Source organism: Echinops telfairi, unplaced genomic scaffold, assembly GCF_000313985.2.
Source record: "Echinops telfairi isolate 266 unplaced genomic scaffold, ASM31398v2 ScPeMD7_7421;HRSCAF=8459, whole genome shotgun sequence".
Taxonomy (NCBI): Eukaryota; Metazoa; Chordata; class Mammalia; order Afrosoricida; family Tenrecidae; genus Echinops; species Echinops telfairi.
The window spans coordinates 15,252,139-15,271,134 of NW_022111321.1; the positions used below are offsets into that span (position 1 = coordinate 15,252,139).

The 18,996-nt window shown below is 37.9% G+C and overlaps 1 protein-coding gene across 7 annotated transcripts in view; it reads left to right on the forward strand.

The window, feature by feature from the left end:
* Positions 1-18,996, forward strand: part of GRIA4 (glutamate ionotropic receptor AMPA type subunit 4) — a 438,032-nt gene that overhangs the window by 401,016 nt on the left and 18,020 nt on the right. Inside the window, exon 14 of one of the 7 annotated variants that reach the window (XM_045297726.1) lies at positions 9,295-9,333. The exons of the other annotated variants lie outside the window; for them this stretch is intronic. Within the exon in view, the coding sequence (XP_045153661.1) occupies positions 9,295-9,316 (22 nt within the window). The 3' untranslated portion in view covers positions 9,317-9,333. The remainder of the gene's footprint in view (positions 1-9,294; positions 9,334-18,996) is intronic. 7 annotated transcript variants of the gene reach the window in all.

An 18,996-nucleotide genomic window follows, 5' to 3' on the forward strand; every position in this document is an offset into this window, starting at 1 on the left:
TCTTAATTAATTTTCTGTGGCTGTAGCTGCCTTGTCCTCTGTCTTGTGTCTGCTGATAAAGTCAAGCTCCAGGAGCTGAATTTGGCCCTTAGATACGGGTGCGACTGATCCCCATTGATGGCAAGAGAGTTCCCTCTTAAATGTGCCACTTTGTCAAATCCACACTACAGGGATTGTTTGGGGAAAGCTGAAGGGCTTCATCTGTTTAGAGCTGTATAATCATCAGCCATTGACTTCCTCCTCTTTTCCTGTCCTTCCCGGGATCTTGTTAATGAGGCAATTGTTCAACTCGGCTTCCTGGATGGAGAGCTTGTGTATGCGCTTTATTTTATCCGCGCCACAATTTCCTGAGCGGGCTGGCCCCTGCACTCCAACCCAGTCATTTTCTCCTGCCTTTCAGAATATTGGGAGGGCGCTGAAGCTAACCAGCATCCACCTTACCACCACCCCCAACCCCTCGTGCCCCCTCATCCATCTAAGGCAGGTGACTTATTAGGTTTAATTTCTTGTTCCTATGCTAACAAGATTCTTTTGTTTCAAAGGAAACAAACTAATGTAGGGCTGGACTCATAGGCATCTACTGTGTTCATTGTACTGTAGGAGCAAATTCAAAATAACCGCATTTATCCATTGGGCATTCTGTATCAAGAGTGTCTTTTAAACCTTCCTACATTGTTTATTCGGTATTGAGTCTTTTTTCCTATAAACTGTATATATTTTTTAAAATAGGTCTTTAGGTCAGTAGCTCCTGATACCGTGAAACTTGCTCGTTTCATTACCATCAGCTGCTCATTAGCTATAACTGTCTCCCAAACACTACTGTTTTGATTCTTTAGGGGATGTGGAGCTTTAAGGAAAGAAAATGGCAGTTGTTCTTTCTATGAACGATTCAGCAGAGAGTGCTGGGAAATAACTAGCAGTCTTCCTTTAGTCTAGGGGGGTTTGGCCCCACTGTTTGGTCAAAAGATTTTCAAACAAATGTCATAGAAAATGGAAAAGAGTGTGATATGCAATTAGAAGGTTAAGTCAGATCCTAGCCTTTAATGTAGAATTTAAAATAAATGTACTCTGGATCACATATCTGTGGCGGGGCTAAAAAAAATTATAACAGTAATGAGTCCCATCCATCTTTATGGTAGAAAAAAGCTCTTTATTGTTTCAGGAGAGTTTATTATAGATTAGCTTTTTTTTTACTTGCTAGACATAGAAATTGAATTTTTTTTTTAAAGTATTGAAGAATGACTAGCAGTTCTCAATTACAGTAGGTAAATCATAATACCGAGAGATTGCAGTTTGTGGGCCCCTGGCAGATACTTCCATTTTTTAGGTGACAGAATGATATCAAGTATATTGATAATGCTAAACTTACTATCCGTAAATTGGAATATACAAAGAGAAACAAAGACATATACCCCAAAACTATAATTGTCCATTCATGAAAACACTTCAATCTTACCAGCATCCTACTTGAATTTTCAAAGTTACTTTCTAAAAGAAAAAGCATTCAGGCTTACTGTGAGGCATAAAGACAAAATCTCTTTCCTTATATTATCGCTTGACTATCTCGATAATTTGATGTTCCTCCAGAATCTCTCCACACCTGCAATATTGTTTATGAAATAAACCGTTTCAGATATAAGACAACTATTGTGTCAAGAAAAGAAATGGGGGGCAAAAAGGTTTCAAATGAAAGCAGTTCCCAAAAACTTGCACCAAGGGGTGAGATCTGGAAACAACGAAGTCCAATTGGTCTTGACGATGCCAGATCCCCCCCACCACCACCACACACACACACACACACACACACAAAGGGCATCCAGAAAAGTTGCTACGCACGTGCCCCTTGACGTCAGTCGGCTTTTGCGCCCCTGGCGCTCTGCAGGTTCCTGATCGCCATTGTCTGGAGGGTGCCTCCCCTTCAGGCTTGAACAAGTAAAGGCACCTTTCATCTCCTAGTAAAATTCTTTGAAAACATGTTTGCGATCATGATCCAACTAGTTTGAAATGTCCATCGATAGTTTAGTTTTGCTCTTTTCTGCAGCTAATTGGACACAATAGCTTGGGCATCCATTGAGTGGAAATTTGCTCAACTTTAATGTTTTAGTCAGAAATGTGTAAGCGGAACGAACTGAGATGTCGAAGGTGTTGGACATGGCTTGTTAATCGTCGGTCCTCTTCGATGAGGGCATGGACATGATCGATTCCTCAACGATGGATGCGGGCTCCTTATACTTTCATTTTCAAGGTCATCTCCTCCCTTCTTAAAGTGAGTTTATTTGTAAACTGTTGGTTTCTTTGGGGCATTTTCCCCATACACGTTTCATAAAGCACCAATGATTTCACCATTATTCCACCCAAGCTTTACAGTAAATTTCACGTTTGCTTGAAGGACAAATTCTAGAAAGATTTTCCGAAGAATTATCTATACTTTATAGAGATCAGATTATTTCCGTGATGGCACACAAGTAACATTAATGCAGAGCCTATATATATTTGAAAACATAAATTATAGCTAAGATCAAAGTTCATAGTCCATTAATAAATGTGATTAAAATCTAGTTATGCTTACCCTACATTAGTATTTAAATTCTCTCTCTCATTCTGTGTGTGACGGGATGGGGGTGGAGCTTCAAAAAGTTCATGAAAAATAAGATAAAATGATAATAGAATTTTTCCAGGAACTTTGTAAGTCCTTCTCATAGGTTTAGTAGCAATACAGGTTCCATAGTATAGCACTTATCATTAGAGCGGATGGGCTTCAGGAAAACACTGCAGCTCTAATGCCCAGCTGTCGACTAAGGAAGGCAGGGGGGCCGGAACAAAAGCGCAGGAGGTTCTCTCTGTATCCGATTCCCCATTCAGCCAAGGTGGTAGAAGCTGAAACAAAAGCTACAAAGCCCCTGGACTAGAGGGCGACCTGTCTTCCTGAGAGTACCGCACAAGTAGCATAGGCACGTATCAGTGCGAAGACAGAAGAGTAGTGCAAAGCCTGGAAAGGAATGCCGAATCAAAAAGAGTGGGGTATGGAAGTAGGTGGTGGAAGGGACATATATCAGAATTATAAATCCTAGAACTAGAAATATAGCAAGAGCAGCAGGTGTAAGCATCCCGGGAGACCTATATTAACCCATGTTTGTCTATTGTAGTCCAATGTGTGGGCATGGTTATTCTTAGGTGAAATTAGAATGTTATATGTAATGTTCCAGTGATAAGAGAAACATCTTTCACCCAGAATATTTTATATATAAGGTTTTTCAACCACGCCCAACCCTACATGCCTGACAGGCATGAGTTAATGGACAGGCATTACAGACTTATAATTCCATAACAAGAAAGTGCACAAAACCATTCCATGATGTTGTCATGATGGTGTCTTTCACGTAAAAAGTAAAGATCTCAGGGAAAATATGTGCATGAGATTGTGTGTGAAGGGAAGTGCTTGTTCACCCTTAAACGTAGTCCAAGTAGACTTAAATGGATCAAACGTCAGTGCTATCTCCTTTCTATTGAGATTGTCTCCATTTCTTCATATCTTGCCATACAGCATTCTCTGGTCTTTATATTTAAGTGGCATGAGTGATTCTTCTCCACAAAAAAAGGATTGTTTGGATATGTTTTTAATATGTTTCTTCCCTGATGTTCCGAATGTAGCTCCTGAAAATAACTAGAGAGCTATTCTCTGTGTCTACACTCAATGATTAAGAAAATTGCATCAGATTCGTTTTATTTCTTATAGGAACTCAGACTATACAAATGTACCTGAAGATTACAATTATAAAGATGACTGCATTCATTTAGAAGCAGCTAGTTTTAATCCTCAGCATAGCAGTAAGAGTCAAATGAGAGTTCTTTTTTTTTTATTAAGTACATGACTTGTCTTGGATTCTATTCTCCAAACTTCTCTCCTGAAGAAAGAAATACCAGGAAGATTACCATGAGGACTCCTTCAGCACAGGTCATTACAGTCAGGAGCCATGAAAAGTTCTCAGAGAGAACGTAACTCATACCTTGAACAGTTCCATTTGGACAAGAAAAGAAGCATGCTGGAGCAGACTCCTACCCTAACGAGCCTGGGGCATCTTAACTAAGTACAGGGTGGTAGAGGCCGGATGGAAGTGAGGGGTCAGAATATCCTACAGAAAAGGGGTAAGAAGGGGCTCCTTAAACTTGCCCTAATGAAAACATCAAAAGGATCTTTGAGACAGACAGACAGTGATTTGAAAAGAATGGAATTATCTGGTTCACCATCAAACCTCCAATAATTGAATTCTACAAAGCTGACTTTATGGTGCAATCCATTCCTAAGGGTAGACTTTTGAGTTATGTTGCCTTAATGCAGTTTTACACTAATGAAGCATCTACTTCATCCAGCAAAATAATGGCTTTCAGTAAAGATGAAAATGGACCCATTTGTTTCTACCCAGCAAATGGAAAGCTACTCATCCACCATTTTAGACATTTTTAGCTTCATTTGTCTCTAAAGATAATATCAGTCATGATGCACACTAGTTTATGATTCATATTTAAGTAAAAGGAGAAAATAATTTAGCAATCATTTGCAATGAGCTGGAAAATAGCAAAGGCTTTGATTTAAAATCATACTCGGTTCTAATTTATCTGGGAATATGAAACTGTAGCTCGTGTATTCTAATGTTTTATTTCTCCCTTTAAAAAAATCATTGCTATTGCTCTTATTTTCAGAATGAAATAACATACATCTGAGGTAACTTTACAACATACATAGAGTATCCTAAGCCTCTGGGAGAACCCAAATATAAAATAGTCATTTAATTCTCCAAAACAAACATGCCACCAAGGAGGGACCGCTCCTTAAAAGAGCCTTGCAAGATCCAAAGGGCAGCATTTGCCCAGGAATAATGCACAGAAGGAATGGGCAGGAAAGAATAAGCAGCAAGTGCAAGAAGGAAGGGAACTGAATCCATTGTGGGAATTCCAATACTCCAAAACATCTAGTCCTAGCCTAGAGTTTTCCCAGGAAGAAGCATTATAATGATTATAATAGTATTCTTGGAAATAATTATATTAAGAGGCGCTGCAAGGAACTAAGCATATTGCTTGTTCTTAATGTCAGAAAAGTCTTTTTCATGTAGTATATTTTAAATGGACAGTGTCCATTCTTTCCGAAAAATATTAAAATAATTGTTAGGCGTCATCCACAAAATGAAGCACATTTTCAAAAAGTTTTGAAACCATATCCACATGCTCCTTTAATATCACACAATGCAGCAAATAAAAAGAATTCATTAATGTCACATTACTATCCCTACATCAGCACTGCTTTTCAATCTATGCCTTCTTCATGTGATATGGGAGAAGCCGATTGGTCCTATCATGTTCAATTCGGCTGGCCCTATCTATCATTTCTAATTCTACTGGCCATACTAACCAGGTGAACTCGAGGTGCATCCTGGGGAGGTAAATGAGACTTTCTCTTCTATGACCCTTCTTTGATGGGGTTCTGTGGTATTCGACAAAGAAATTAACCCACAAATATGTGTTTACAGACATGTTAAGAATCCGATCTTTTCTCTAAGTCCTAAGGATTTAGTTGGTGAAAACAAACTAAATTGGAGTCAATCAAATAAGTATGACACAAAAACAATACTTCCTAATAACAGCACAAGATATCTGGCCTCCTCCCGACTGTTGCTACTCTGCTCTACAAACAGATCACTGAAGATTCCGTGAACCCTGCCAAAGAGCTACTGCCATTAAAGTCTCGCAGTTGTTTCTGATTTGGGGCTCGCAGAGAAGAATCTCCGGAGTATCGCTGTATGAAGGGTTCGCAGGTTAATCCTCTTAGAGAAGCCTTCATTAGTTCCCAGCACTTAGGTTCACTTGTCAAACAGCTACAGCGACAGCCACACAAGGTCATAAAAGCCTCAGGCAGCCTCAGTCATGAAAACCTTCGAGTGGAAGCAGACTCCTAGCCATCCTGTAGGACAGGAAGAATGGCCCTTTACGTTTCTGCGACTGCAATGGTTTAAGGGAGTAGAAAGGGGAATTGCAAAACAAAGAGGTATTAGAAAGAGAAAAATGTCGATGAGGCCCGGATATGCAGTGTGCTAAAGGCAGTCCTAACCCTTGGGTTATATTTGAGGATAATCAGAGGTAAATGGAAGGAACTTGGATCTAAGAAACGCTGACTTCAGATTGTTTCTAACAGTAAAAGTCAAGGGCATAATTTTTTTCATATTTACCTTCTACTAAAATGATAATATTATAAAAGCCAGACTCCATTCATAGATCATTGAATTAATATTTTTTAAATTTTGTTTCTGTTTTAAAAAAACTTTTAAATATGACTTAGGATAGAACTCTAGAAATGTCTAAGCAATATATTCCTTATACTAACCAATAATAGTGATAATAGCGCAACAGTATAGCTTTTATGCCAATTCACCTTACATTTTTTTCCACTTTCTCCTTACTAACCAACTCTCAAGACTACTTTATGATGGAGGAAAACATAACAATGTAGAGATGTTAAGTGACTTGTCCACAGTCCCACAGCTGAGATTAGAAAAAGAGATCTTCTAACTCTCTCCAGTGCTCTGCAGGGGGGGAGGAGATGGCTTTTTACTATACAATTTGCCCCGGAGAACTGACGGAGCAATGATGTGATGCTTCCATACTATAGTTTGGGCAATGTTGATGACTTCGAGGCAGTTTGAACACACTCGTACTGAGTTTAAGAAACGAATATTTAATTGATAATAAAAAGTTGACAAACTCTGGTCAAATGGAAGAAATGACACAGAAGACTTCAGGTCAGTACCAAAAAGGATTTTCCGACACTTAAAATTGGACAGATATGGGGGCTGGGATTGCTTTCTTATCCGGAACATCAGAAATGTCCTCCTAGAAGGGAGACTGCTGGGGTACCTCTAAATTTGCTTCCCCTCCCAGTCTGAGATTGTAGAAAGATTCTACTATCTTTCTCAAAGCAACCAAATAATTCTTTTGCACCTCTTTGAAATTGTAGACAGTGCACTGCGTGAAATTCAGTCCCAGAACCTCTGTAGACACCCATCTGGTTTAGGACTCAATCAGCCATTCTTTTGGTAAATAGCTGCTTTTTATCACCATCTGTCTAGAGACCAGAAAAAATATTTAAAGAAAGCATATCTCTGTGAAAAACAGCAGAGAGAGAGAGAGGGATACAAGTCCTATGTACCTATATTTTAAAATACTTTAAAATGAGGTGTTGATGAAGCAAAAATCTGATAAAATCCATTGAGTTATATAAAGAAGGACGCATGAAACCCATGCAGGCAGACGGACTTGCTTATATTTTCTGGAGAACAAAATTTCCATATTCAGATATGATGACAAACGGTGCATGTAATGAGGCATCTGGTGGTGTTTCGATTGGAAATCCTTGAGAAGGTGATTTTTAAGGGCACCACAGTAGCCCCAATAACTTCAGTGCTATTTAATTTCCTTTTCATTTCCTCTTTATCACAAATGGCAATCACGTTATGCCCTGAAGCATGAAGACTCTATAGCCACTGTAATTTTATCCAATCCCAGCAGTATAACTATAGTTGTTCGTATTCAGAGATTCCTAGATCTTTTCTGAATATAAAGATATTTCCTTTGAACTCTGTCATATAAGTTACTTCCATAGAGGAGCAGGTGTTTCATAAAACGCCATTTGCCCTTTTCTCATTTTAAGCTCAACTTCACAATTTCAGACTCATTTGCTTCAGTGAAAAGGAAGTGCCTTATTTCAGTCTTCGTTGTGTGGGATATAGAGTGTTCCCTAGGTCAGATGCTTCTTTGTCAAAGTAACCATTCTTAGAGTACATTGTACATTAAAAGTCGTGAGTGGAGTTAAAACTCCTAAAGGGAAAAATACATGCCATAGTTATACATTTAAGACAATTAAGACAGTTCAGAGTTCAAAGGATGAATCTCATGCTAAACCAATGGTAATTGAAATAGATGGAAGCAAGACAGCATTGCATCTCATAGAGTAATCCATGTAGTGTTTTTCCCTGCACATTTTCATAATGGTCATTATGGTAATGAGTATAACATTCCACATCTTGGTATCTCTGACAGCCTGAAGTTCCAAAGTGCATCCATTTTTCACCTAATGTCATTTTACTTGATAAAGAATTTTAATAAGTTACCCAAAGTTAAATAACAATAGTACATGATCTTGTATGGGTTCAGGCTCATTCTTGGTCTCCACTCTCCATGTCTCACAGGATTCAATCAATTGTCTGGTATTTGATTTTATTTTTTGATGGGAGCCAGTCACCACTTTGGAAATTACGCCAAAGGGTACCTAGGAACGGATTATCTCCTCATTTAGGGAGAGACTAGACCCAAAGAGATAAAGAAGAAAAACATATATATCAGAAGTGATGTGTCATTGAAAGGAACTGTAAATGTAATATACCTACTATGTGCAAAGCATATGTACATTAGTAGACGGCTAACATGACCCCACCGATCCTTGGAGTCAGTGCAGTTCTATTTATTTAGACAGATGCTGCTGCTGAAGCTCCTGGTCACATTGATGGCAGAACTGGAATAGAGCCCATTCCTGTCTAATTCCCCAACCCATGATGCTTGTACTGTGCTGCTTCTGTGTGCTCTAATGACATCAGGACTCCTCATTAGACACAGACACATGAAGGGAAAAACATGTTTATCCAGCCTGTGATTCTTAGTTCTAAAAAAAATAAAACCAGCACCTATTTTCTGATATCTTTCCCAGTTTTCCCCAACCCTCCCATGTAATGAAGCAGTTGGTTTTTTGCTTTCTTAAACAATATTTCCTATTCACATCAGATTTGGTACTGCCCCACACATGCTGTCACTTGTAGTACTACACTTGTACTATCACATGAGAGCAAAGAGCATCAAGGAGATGGATCGAGAACACCAAGGCATCTCTTCTCCCGAAGGAGCTCTCGGTGTCCCATAATGCACCTTCCATTATCCACTCCAGTTTATTAAAATTACCCACACAACACACGCTTGGAAATGCCGCTCTTCTAGGCCAGTCTTCAATGTATGAAGCGTCTCTGACAAGGCTGACTCAAGAGCCAAGATCGTTTTTCTTCACCTTACACAGCTAATGTCCACTTCCCTTTGGCTTAATCCTTAAAATGGATTTTAAACTCCGTGAGAGCCCCAGTGTATCAGACAGTTGGTAGTGTCTTGTGAGACTTGAGAAAGGGGTTGGCCAGAACTGAACTTGACTTTAATACAAGACCATGTTCTATTTTTGTTTAACTTTGGGTATTTCTCCCCTAGGAGGAGGACAGAGGAGAACTAAGCAGCTCCAGGACCAAGGTAAGAGGGGAGTTTTCTTTCAAAAGAATGGGCTCCATCCATTTGAAGGAAACCCCTCCCCCACCTATTTTTATTCCCTGTTTCTTTATAGATTTTATTTTTTTAACCCACCAGCATTAGGTGAATACAGTTTTTGAACAGTCACTTATAAATGTTGTCATGGGGATTAAAAAGCCTTCACACAGGTCACACCAGTTATATGCTGATGCATTTATGTTTCCCTCCTCGTTAAGTATGAGGTCTAATCTTCCATTAAGGCCAAATCTTGTATAGGCCTTCAGACATTTTTATACTTGTTAATTTCTCTTTATGGAGGGTATGAATACTTACTGTCAATCAATTCATTATAGGTAAGAGGTCACAAAGATATTAATACAAAGTGTTACTACAGAAAAATATATCACTATTCAGATGTTTCATTATTTTAAAAGGAAGTAGATATAATTTCAATCGCTTATACTTTGTAATAAGGTTTCAATGGGTTTTGCTCCAAAATAATATAGGCATCATCAATTTGATTTCTAAGAAAGTGTATGACGATTATAGTTATAACAACAAGAGGAAAGGGAGGAAATACTATCATAAGCTTTGTTTCATCCTGCTTACAGACTCGCGTGGCAGGCCTCTCTTCATTGGTCTATGTGATTGTCTACTGTAACTCTCGCTTCATAAGAAAGAATCTGTGAGCTTTCCATGGAAAGCATTAGAATCCTTGGCCCTGGCTCTCTGTTTCAGACTGGTGCTTCCGTAGGGTGGACTCCCAGGGGAGAAGCAGGGAGTAGGATTCAAAAGCATGCAGACTGTGAGCTGCTAGAAGAAAGACTGCGGCTATCACGCAGGGATCATCTTCCTGGTCCTATTGCCCCATATTTCTTTGTCCCGTTGCCCTCCAAGGAGGCTGAGTGTTAAGTGGCTCGAGGAGGTTTTAGGAAAGCGTCAGAATCAAGGAGCTGTGACACATAGGGCTCAAAAAGAAGGAAACTTTAGGGGAAGAGCAATATGTAAGAAAAAAGAATTCTGGCAACCTACCGGTAAATAGAGTCATCCTCTCTTAGTCATGCAGTTGGTTAAATTCTGCCATTTTCTTGTAGATGTATAAGTTCGATATAGCATTAAAGTCGAACACTTGAGACTTTTGAAAGAGACAGGCGTAAAAGTTTCCTATACTTTTAGTAGAGGAAATTGTATTCCCTGCAGGAATCCTAGTGGCCATTTGATGAGGCACCTACATGTGAGGACCCAAAGAGAGCAGGGATTTTATTTTAATACCAACACACGCTGTTTGTACCAATCACCGTATGGCAGGGATGACCAGCTAGAGAAGCCTAAGATGAAACTTCTAGCATATCATGCATGTACGCACACACTTCCAATTTTTATGAAATGTTGTATGATAATCCCATTTAAGGAAATCCTTTTCATGGTTCTTTTGAGTCATTTTAAATAGAAATAACGATGAAACCATATTTGGGGCTTTGTTGTTCAGTAGAACTGAAATACTCCACTTATATTAATTGCACCCAGTTTAATAAGCATTAAAACATATCACAGAGGTGCTCAAATTGATAGCTTCAGGAGCACTGCGTATCTGAGAGGAAGCAAATTATTGCAAACCATGGAATGTAGGTTTCATAAAGTTAACATCAGTAGTTGAAAATGTAGGTGAAACCCTTTGATGAATTTACATTTCAGCAGATTTTTCATATTTTATTGGTGGAATGAAATAAGTGAATGTTAGAATATGTTCATTTTAAAACATGATTATGAGACCTGTAGTTCTCAGAGACTCTGCCCCCATTGGAGGTGCTGGAACAAAAGCCGATACCTACACCTTTTCCTGGATTACCAGCTGTAAAACAAAAGTTTTTAATTGCCAGGAGGGTGCTAAGTAGCTTTTTTTTTCTTTTTTTTTTTCCTGAAAAGGTGGCAGTAGGCCAAATAAGTCTGGGAACATTAGAGTGACATAGACTTGAAATGTTTCAACATCCAGGACTTAGAAGTCACGGTTACCAGCTATTTGCACAGCTGTCCACGCTACCCTAAATTCGGTGTCCCCTTCAGAGTCCAGAACTTTGAACGGCACATTTCCAGCTTCTTTTTGAGGTCCCGCTAGCTCATATTTGTCTAGTCTGTTTCATAAGAAACCCTATTTTCACTAAAATCCCCCCACCCCTATTAGAACTATTTCCGCCTAACCGCAGTGCACATCAGAACGCAAGTGAGCAATAGCAGACACGTCTGTCATGAGACTCGTGACTACCGAGTGCGAAGGAGACTGAAACCGCCAGTGACAGAGGAAAACTGAAACTGGTGATTTTCAAGCGTTTCATGGGAAACAATATTATCAAGACAGGTTTAGGGGGTTAAATCTATATTTAAGCATTGAGGACAGCGATTTAATGACATAGAAGAGGTGAAGGAAAAACAAGGGAGGTGCAATAAGCCATCCAAACAGGAGTTTGAAAAAGTGTTTCCAAGAATGGAATATCAGATTTGACAAATGTATTAAGTGTTATGGAGAGTACTTTGAAGGTGATAAGGTTGTTTTGTTAAAAAAAATTTATTTAAATACATAGTTTATATTCTACTAAGTAGTAAATTTAACAGAAGACATTTTTTAAGTTGATATGTTTCATTTGGTAAACTTAACTAGATTAGAAGAGAGTTGTGAACAAATACTATAATTTAGGGTTTTCATATTAGATTTTAGTTAGGAGTATAAATTAGTCTTTATAGTAACCAAAAATCTTCAAATTGATTTTATCATTTAGTGTATTTTTCTTTTCTCCCTAAAGTTAATTATGGAAATTTCTATAAAAAGTGAATTAGACTCCTTTGTTTATCATCTCAGGGAAATACTTTCCTAGATGATTTTGCTCATACAATGAACCAACTATTACCCAATGATAGCTAGTATCTTAATATTTCTATGTGTCACTTAACAATATTACTTTTGTTTTAAAACACTCAATACCAGATGATGACCAAATCCAAAAGGGTTCATGGTCAAAGGATTTCCTTTGATTTTGCAGCACACTATACTTTTACTTTAGTGGGTTGCTTGCTAATTAACATCTCAAGTAAATTCACTCCGATATCAATTCTACATGTAGTCATTTCATGTATACTACATTTCTTTATTAGGAACTAAGAATAGTATTAAAAGTGACATAAGATACAGTTGCTGCCTTTCAAAAGGGAGAAAATATGTATACAGGTAACATGGCAAAATAATATATAACTCAAAGGACTTATGAGTGGTCCAGATAATAAGTGTTATAATTTAAATAAGCAGGATATAAATAGATTCTACAGTATCTGGGAAAGACCATAAAAAGATAGTTCAGACACACTAGTTGGTAAACAAATATTAGGTGAGCAAATAAATGAATAAGTGATTATCCTTAGTGAATGATAAGGAATTTAGAAGGTTCAAGCTAAAGAGGAGAGGGGAAAGAGCTCCTGATAGAGTTCTTTCATGATTTGGGGATCAAATCTGTCACATCGGATCCCATGAGGAGGATCCAATGAGAATGTGAAGAACATCCAACTCAGTAGAGTTTAACCAAGAGCTTAGTAACTGGGTTGTTGGGAAGACTTGGGTGTCAGAAAAGTTAGAGTACTGTTCTGGAAGCCATGGTGAGTCATTGTCAGATTTTGAGAGCCAAAGCTGCAGAAACCAAGTGGGGGAGGAAGGCCATTCTGACTCTGGGTAGGAGAAAATAACTAGGAAGAGTCATTGGATCAGGTCTCAGATGATAAGAATCAGATGGGTATCAGATGGTAAGAATCAGATGATGCCCACGTAATGGAAGTAACAAGATAAACTTGAGAGTCAATTTCAAGCACGCCATGTCTTAATGAACTGTTGGGGACAGGAAAAGAGCTTGCATGTTGTCAAGTGGGCTCTGCTTTGTTTTGTTTGTTTAATTTTTCCACTTCTATTTCTTCTATGTTACCTTTTATTATCTATTAAACTAGAACTTTCTAATAATGCTCTTTTGGGATCCAAGATTACAAGTAGTAAAAAAATGTCCCTAGAACTTCAGTCACTAAGAAGCTTACACATACTCAATTGTCAAGGAACCGATCCTGACCAGCAGTGACCCTGTAGCCAGAGGAGTGTTTCCAAGGATGACATTTGTATGGAAGCAGACTGCCTCATTTTCTTCTGCAGAGTCAAAAATCAGTTCAAACCACTGAGCTCATAACTACTGTACCACAAAAGCACCTCCTGTACTAAAATGACTATATCTTAATTATGTCTATTACTTAAATAAGTAAAAAAAAAATTACATCTAGGGAAATTGATTCATCGTATTGGCTTATTGGTTGTTGGTGATTGTTTCTTTTAAATAGCTACTGTAATCTTTCTTGTGCATTCAGAATGTGTCAGTTTAGTTGATTAGCTACTTCCCCCCCACCCCCGCCTTTAAGAGAACTCAAGGAAGACAAAAGTTGCCAATTTACTAGTGAAAAGAATATTTATGAATATATATGTATCCAAGAGCTTCCAAACTTAAATCGGAATAATCCCTACCAAGTCTGACAAACTTTTCAAGCAAAGAGAAGCCTGCCTTAGTGAGCCAGAGGAGGGAGGACTCTGCAGTGTGTGGCATTCTGGGAAAGAATACAAATGGCGGGTAGCATTGTGGGAAAGAGCACTGGACAGAAGACTTGCAACCCAGCTGGACTTTGGAGGGCAAGTCACTTAACTTGTATGAGGTCCCAGTGACTATATGTATTAAAGGAGGTTGTTTGGGTCAAAATTTAGGATTTACAGCTTTTTAAACAACCAGAAGATGTTGTCAGGAGTCACGAAAGACGGGCAAAGGTAAATGTGATCTGGTTTGTGGTATGGTTTAGAATTCTGGACACGGCATGCGAAGATGAAAAGTACAGTGAGGAAAAAGAAGTAAGCCAGTCCAGGGGCAGGATAAGAAGTGTCCAGTGGAGGTGATCACAGCCCTCCTACAGGAAACAGCTTGTGATTGAGCAAGAACAGAGGACAGCAACCAATCCTTGTAGTCTTTGAATTTGAATGTTGAATGCTAATACAAAAAATTGGCAGCCACCGTTGGTCACGGAAAAGTTTTTCTTTCTATAGCACTTAATTGACATACTTGAAATTAGCCGTTAATTGATTTTAAAATATGTAATTAGAATCTAGAGTATAGATGTTGAATCTCATTTCATGATTTCACTTCCACGTCCAAGAAGTCCCTAAAAGTGCATGCCAGTCAGGGGGTTCATGTGTTTGTGTCTACTGGGGAGGAAAGTACCCATAATTTTCATCTAACATTAAAAGACTAGTCATCCAGCTGTGATCTAAAATGGACAAAATCATGAAATGAAACTGCCTTTGTAAGGATTGCCACAAAACTCTCAATAGTAAAAAGAGAATAATTTCATTGATCACAGTTCTTAGCTAATTATCCTGACTAAATTACTAGCATGTCCTGACCAAAACATCATGACGTGCCTTCTAGGAATGCTCTTTCTCAGACTCATGTCTTCTTCAACAGTAAGTAGCCAGGCAAACTCCAAATGACATGGAATTTGGGGATAATTCTTGGAATTCACTTCCATGGATATTACCTGATCCAGTGCTCCTTCCCTCAGCGTATTACATATAAAGATAGCTGTATGATCTTCAATGAACAAATCCTGTCCAAATACCAGGGCAAAACCTTCCTTTTAAAATAAATCCTTCCTCATTAAAGTGTTTGCCAGTGGCCCTATCAGAAACGATGCCACGTCTGGTATGATTTTCTACTTATAAAACTTTTCTCATAATTTTGGTGTTACTGATCGATATTATCATTTTAGATAGGTCTTACTTGTATTGTCTTTACATAAGCAGATGAGATTCTTTTATAAAACGAATGCATACAGGTGTAGAACAATTGTAACCAAATTCTGCCTTTAAAAAAGTGCACAAATCCACCGATGCAAAAGAACCTTGTGCTTGTCGACTGGCAGGAGAATTTGGGGTGAAAGCACAGCTGCCAGTGAAACTGAAATCCTCGTAGAGCATTGACAACGCCGGAAACTGCTTCCTTTGTCCAGATGGAAGTTGCTGATAAGGAGTTGAACTGGGCACCCAGGTCCGTTTCCTTGCAATCAGACATATTTAAGCTATTTCTTCTTCATGTTGAAAACTTGTTGATTTTCACTTATTTCATATTTTCCTGATTGCTATTATTTTCCTCAGTCTGTTGACTATACAAATCATGGGGATTTGTGGCAAATTCTCACTTATTCTGCATATTTTCTCCACTTAATCTGTTAAGGGCGACATCTTCATTCAGTCCAAACAGTAACTTTGTACGTGGTGTTCGTTTCTTCCCTACCTATGGCATCTTTGTTTCATAGAATAGGTGCTCTGGGTATCACACAAATAACTTTTCATCCCTTGGACAATATTGACAATACAGTCATCACTTGAATCACTTAGAATGAAGCGTCTCCTTAGACTATTCCAGGAGATTGTTCTTTACTGATTAGAGTATGGCTTGGAAAAAATGTTCTGTATATAGATATATAGATAGCTATACAGATAGAAATATATGTACCTCCCAACATTGTTTTTACATGGGGGCTTCAAAAAGTTCAAGGGAACATTGAATTAAATGATAATAGAACTTTTTCGCAAATGTTTTGAAGCCCCTACGCATACATAAATATCATAGCAAATTTTAAATCAAATTAACTTTCTAATCCACAAGTTTTGTTCAATTTTTAAGAAAGAGATACAATAAGTAGGAGGCATCGTGAACAATAAAAATCTTTTTTTTTAATTCCTGTAAAAAATGTTCAAATACTTTTTGGTTAAGATCTTTAATTTTTTTTTAGAGAAAAAAACAATGCACAGTTGTGAGTCATGAAATCAGAAGAAGTATATGCAGATTTTTAATGGTCCACTTAACAGAATTCAAATCACATTCATTTAATTCACCTATAGACACTCCTTGTGTGGTTAAAGATGTGTGAAATACCAAGGCTTCTTCTCTCTACGCCACTGAAAGTTCTATTAACCTCCTGCAGATCCTTTCTGGTGGCTTAGCCTGCTAACTGATGCATTACTCACACTTCTTGGCCTGAACTGTTCGACCCAATAAGGTAGAAGCTTCGTAGACGCTCAGGACATCGCTTGTGCTCCAGTCTACGACCAGAGGCCCACAACCAAGTGGACCAAAGAAAACCTCATAATCAGGAACAACAAATGTTTTCCTAAGGTCCTTAAGAATAACTCTTAGATTTTACCTCTTCTTCAACTTTTATTTGATTCAAAATAGAATATACTCTTAAATTTTGGCTTGTATAAAATTCCATAAGCATTATACTTATTCCAGAATAATTCACAATATTTGTTTTGTTTACTGTATTGAAGCATCGCTACTCATTACTGAAAATCCGAAGTGAATAGGGAAGTAAAAAAATAAAATGCCATCCAAACTCATAGTAATTCATTCATCCAGAGATGTTCTATTCCTCTATATTTCCCACTGACATTAATGATAGTTTATTTCCAAACTAATATTGCAGAAAATTTACAGATTTGTTCCTTGTATTGCTTAACATTATATAGTAAGGCTTTCCTTTGTCATTGAAAACTTGGACAATTGTGAAAATTGAGTCAGATGAATTATTAAAGCTTTAGGAAAATGCAGGCATTCTGTCCCAATCCAGAAGAACCTCCTGCAGCCAAGGCAGGCCTGCACACCTGTGTCTATGACAATTAGCTTTAATATTCCATCAAGCTTATGCACTGCTGCTGTAGACCAACATACACTGAAATCTCCCCTTCTTTGGACATGGAGGTGGCTTTAAGAAAGTTGTAGCTTTTATTGTTATTTTGCCACACTTTAGATTAATTCCTAAGAGTTGGTTCCTCAAAGGATAATTATTAAATCAAGGAGTAAGAATTATTTAAGGAGATTGTTGTATAAAGCCAGATTACTTTATTTCTAATTTTTAACGTTACTATGATCGTAGGGAGAAGACCATCTGGTTAAATCCTTTACGATATTAAACATTGTCTGTGCTCATATCTTTGCCAATTTGTAATGCAATTAGTTTAATTCCAAGTAAGGTTAAACATTTCATATAATTTTTATGATTTAAAATATTTCCCACGTAAGTCATCTAGCAGGCAGTTAGTTCTAACCTGTCCTATACGGTAGCGGTGAGTCAGCATTGGTCCGATGGCAGTGAAATTGGTTTTTGGTGAAGCCTTCTACACCCTGATGATTTTAAAGGGATTTTCTTGTCTTTCCATAATTTCTTATTGATTGAGAAGTTTTTATGACTTGAGACTTTTTGTTTGTTTTTAATTAGACTACATGAAAAAATTTCTCAGGACCATTCAGGTAAATGCTCTGGACATTTTTAAATGGGACCTTTAACTCTGTGGGAAGATAATAAGATCTAATGAAAAGAGAATAAACAGATAACATCTGAGAGACTGTAGGCCTGACTAATGGAGCCCCTCTGATAAGGATCAATTAATAAACTACTAACACCAACACTATATGAGAGGAAATAAAAAGTAATTCCCTATAATTATTAAAATATTATTTACACAAAAGTATTGAATGTGAAGTTGTTGTTTCTTGACATGGTCTCGAGTGAAGCCCATCTCTTGAGGAGGTGGTGTTCCCGTCTCTGCTCCTGTGCCTGTGAATCTACACCACATTGAAATGACAGCTTCAGTCAGCATCCATAAAGCATGTTCCATTTACATGCGATAAGATTTCCCAGTGAAGTTTTCCCAGAACCGCCCTCGCTAACCTCGAGAATGACAAGGTACATGGATGGGATGTACAGCTTATTTGTCAATGCAGCTTTTATAGCCCTGACCTCACCCACGCAGTCTTCAGTTGTCTTAAAATTTCATAATTCGTCCCACATTATACCTGTGCCCTTTTCGAGGGGTGGGGTGGGGGGTCTATCAAAAGTGGCCTATTGGATCCAGCCCTAGTCACCGTCACCTACTGACCTGACTGCTCTGCCTTGAATTTCACTAGTTCAGCAACTCACCCTCAGAAGTCATTGTTTTTGTTGAATTTCACTCTCTGTTGGTAAATGTTAAGATTGATGATTTGTTCCATGAATCAACCTCAGTAGTATGGAGCTAAAAGGCTAATGAAAAGATCCATTTCTTTGAACAGCCTTATTTTAAGTATCATTTTTTACAGCACCCTAAGAGACAAAGGCAAGTGCATTATTGACCGAGGAAACGTGTCTGTGGCCATCCATGGTCACACAGATATGTTTAAATATGTTTGACTCGAAATAAACTTATTCTTGGGTGAACTGAACTCTGACTTACCCTCATGTAATTCAAGTCACTTAGATTCATGAACTTCACTATATTTATAAACTTAAGCATCAAAATCAACCATAAAATATCTATCCTATTAAGTGAAAGGGAATTCACTTTAACTAAATAGGTGAAAAATACTATTGTAAATTACTTATTCTATAAACACTAAACAGGGGTTTCAATAATTTCATGTAAAAATGGAATTATAAAATGATTAGCCCACAAACTTCTTGAAGCCCTCTCGTACACACCCTTAATAGTCTGGGAGCAGATATTGACTAAATCTGAGCGTTTGGATCATCAGTCCGTTCCTATAATAACAACAATCCCAGAAA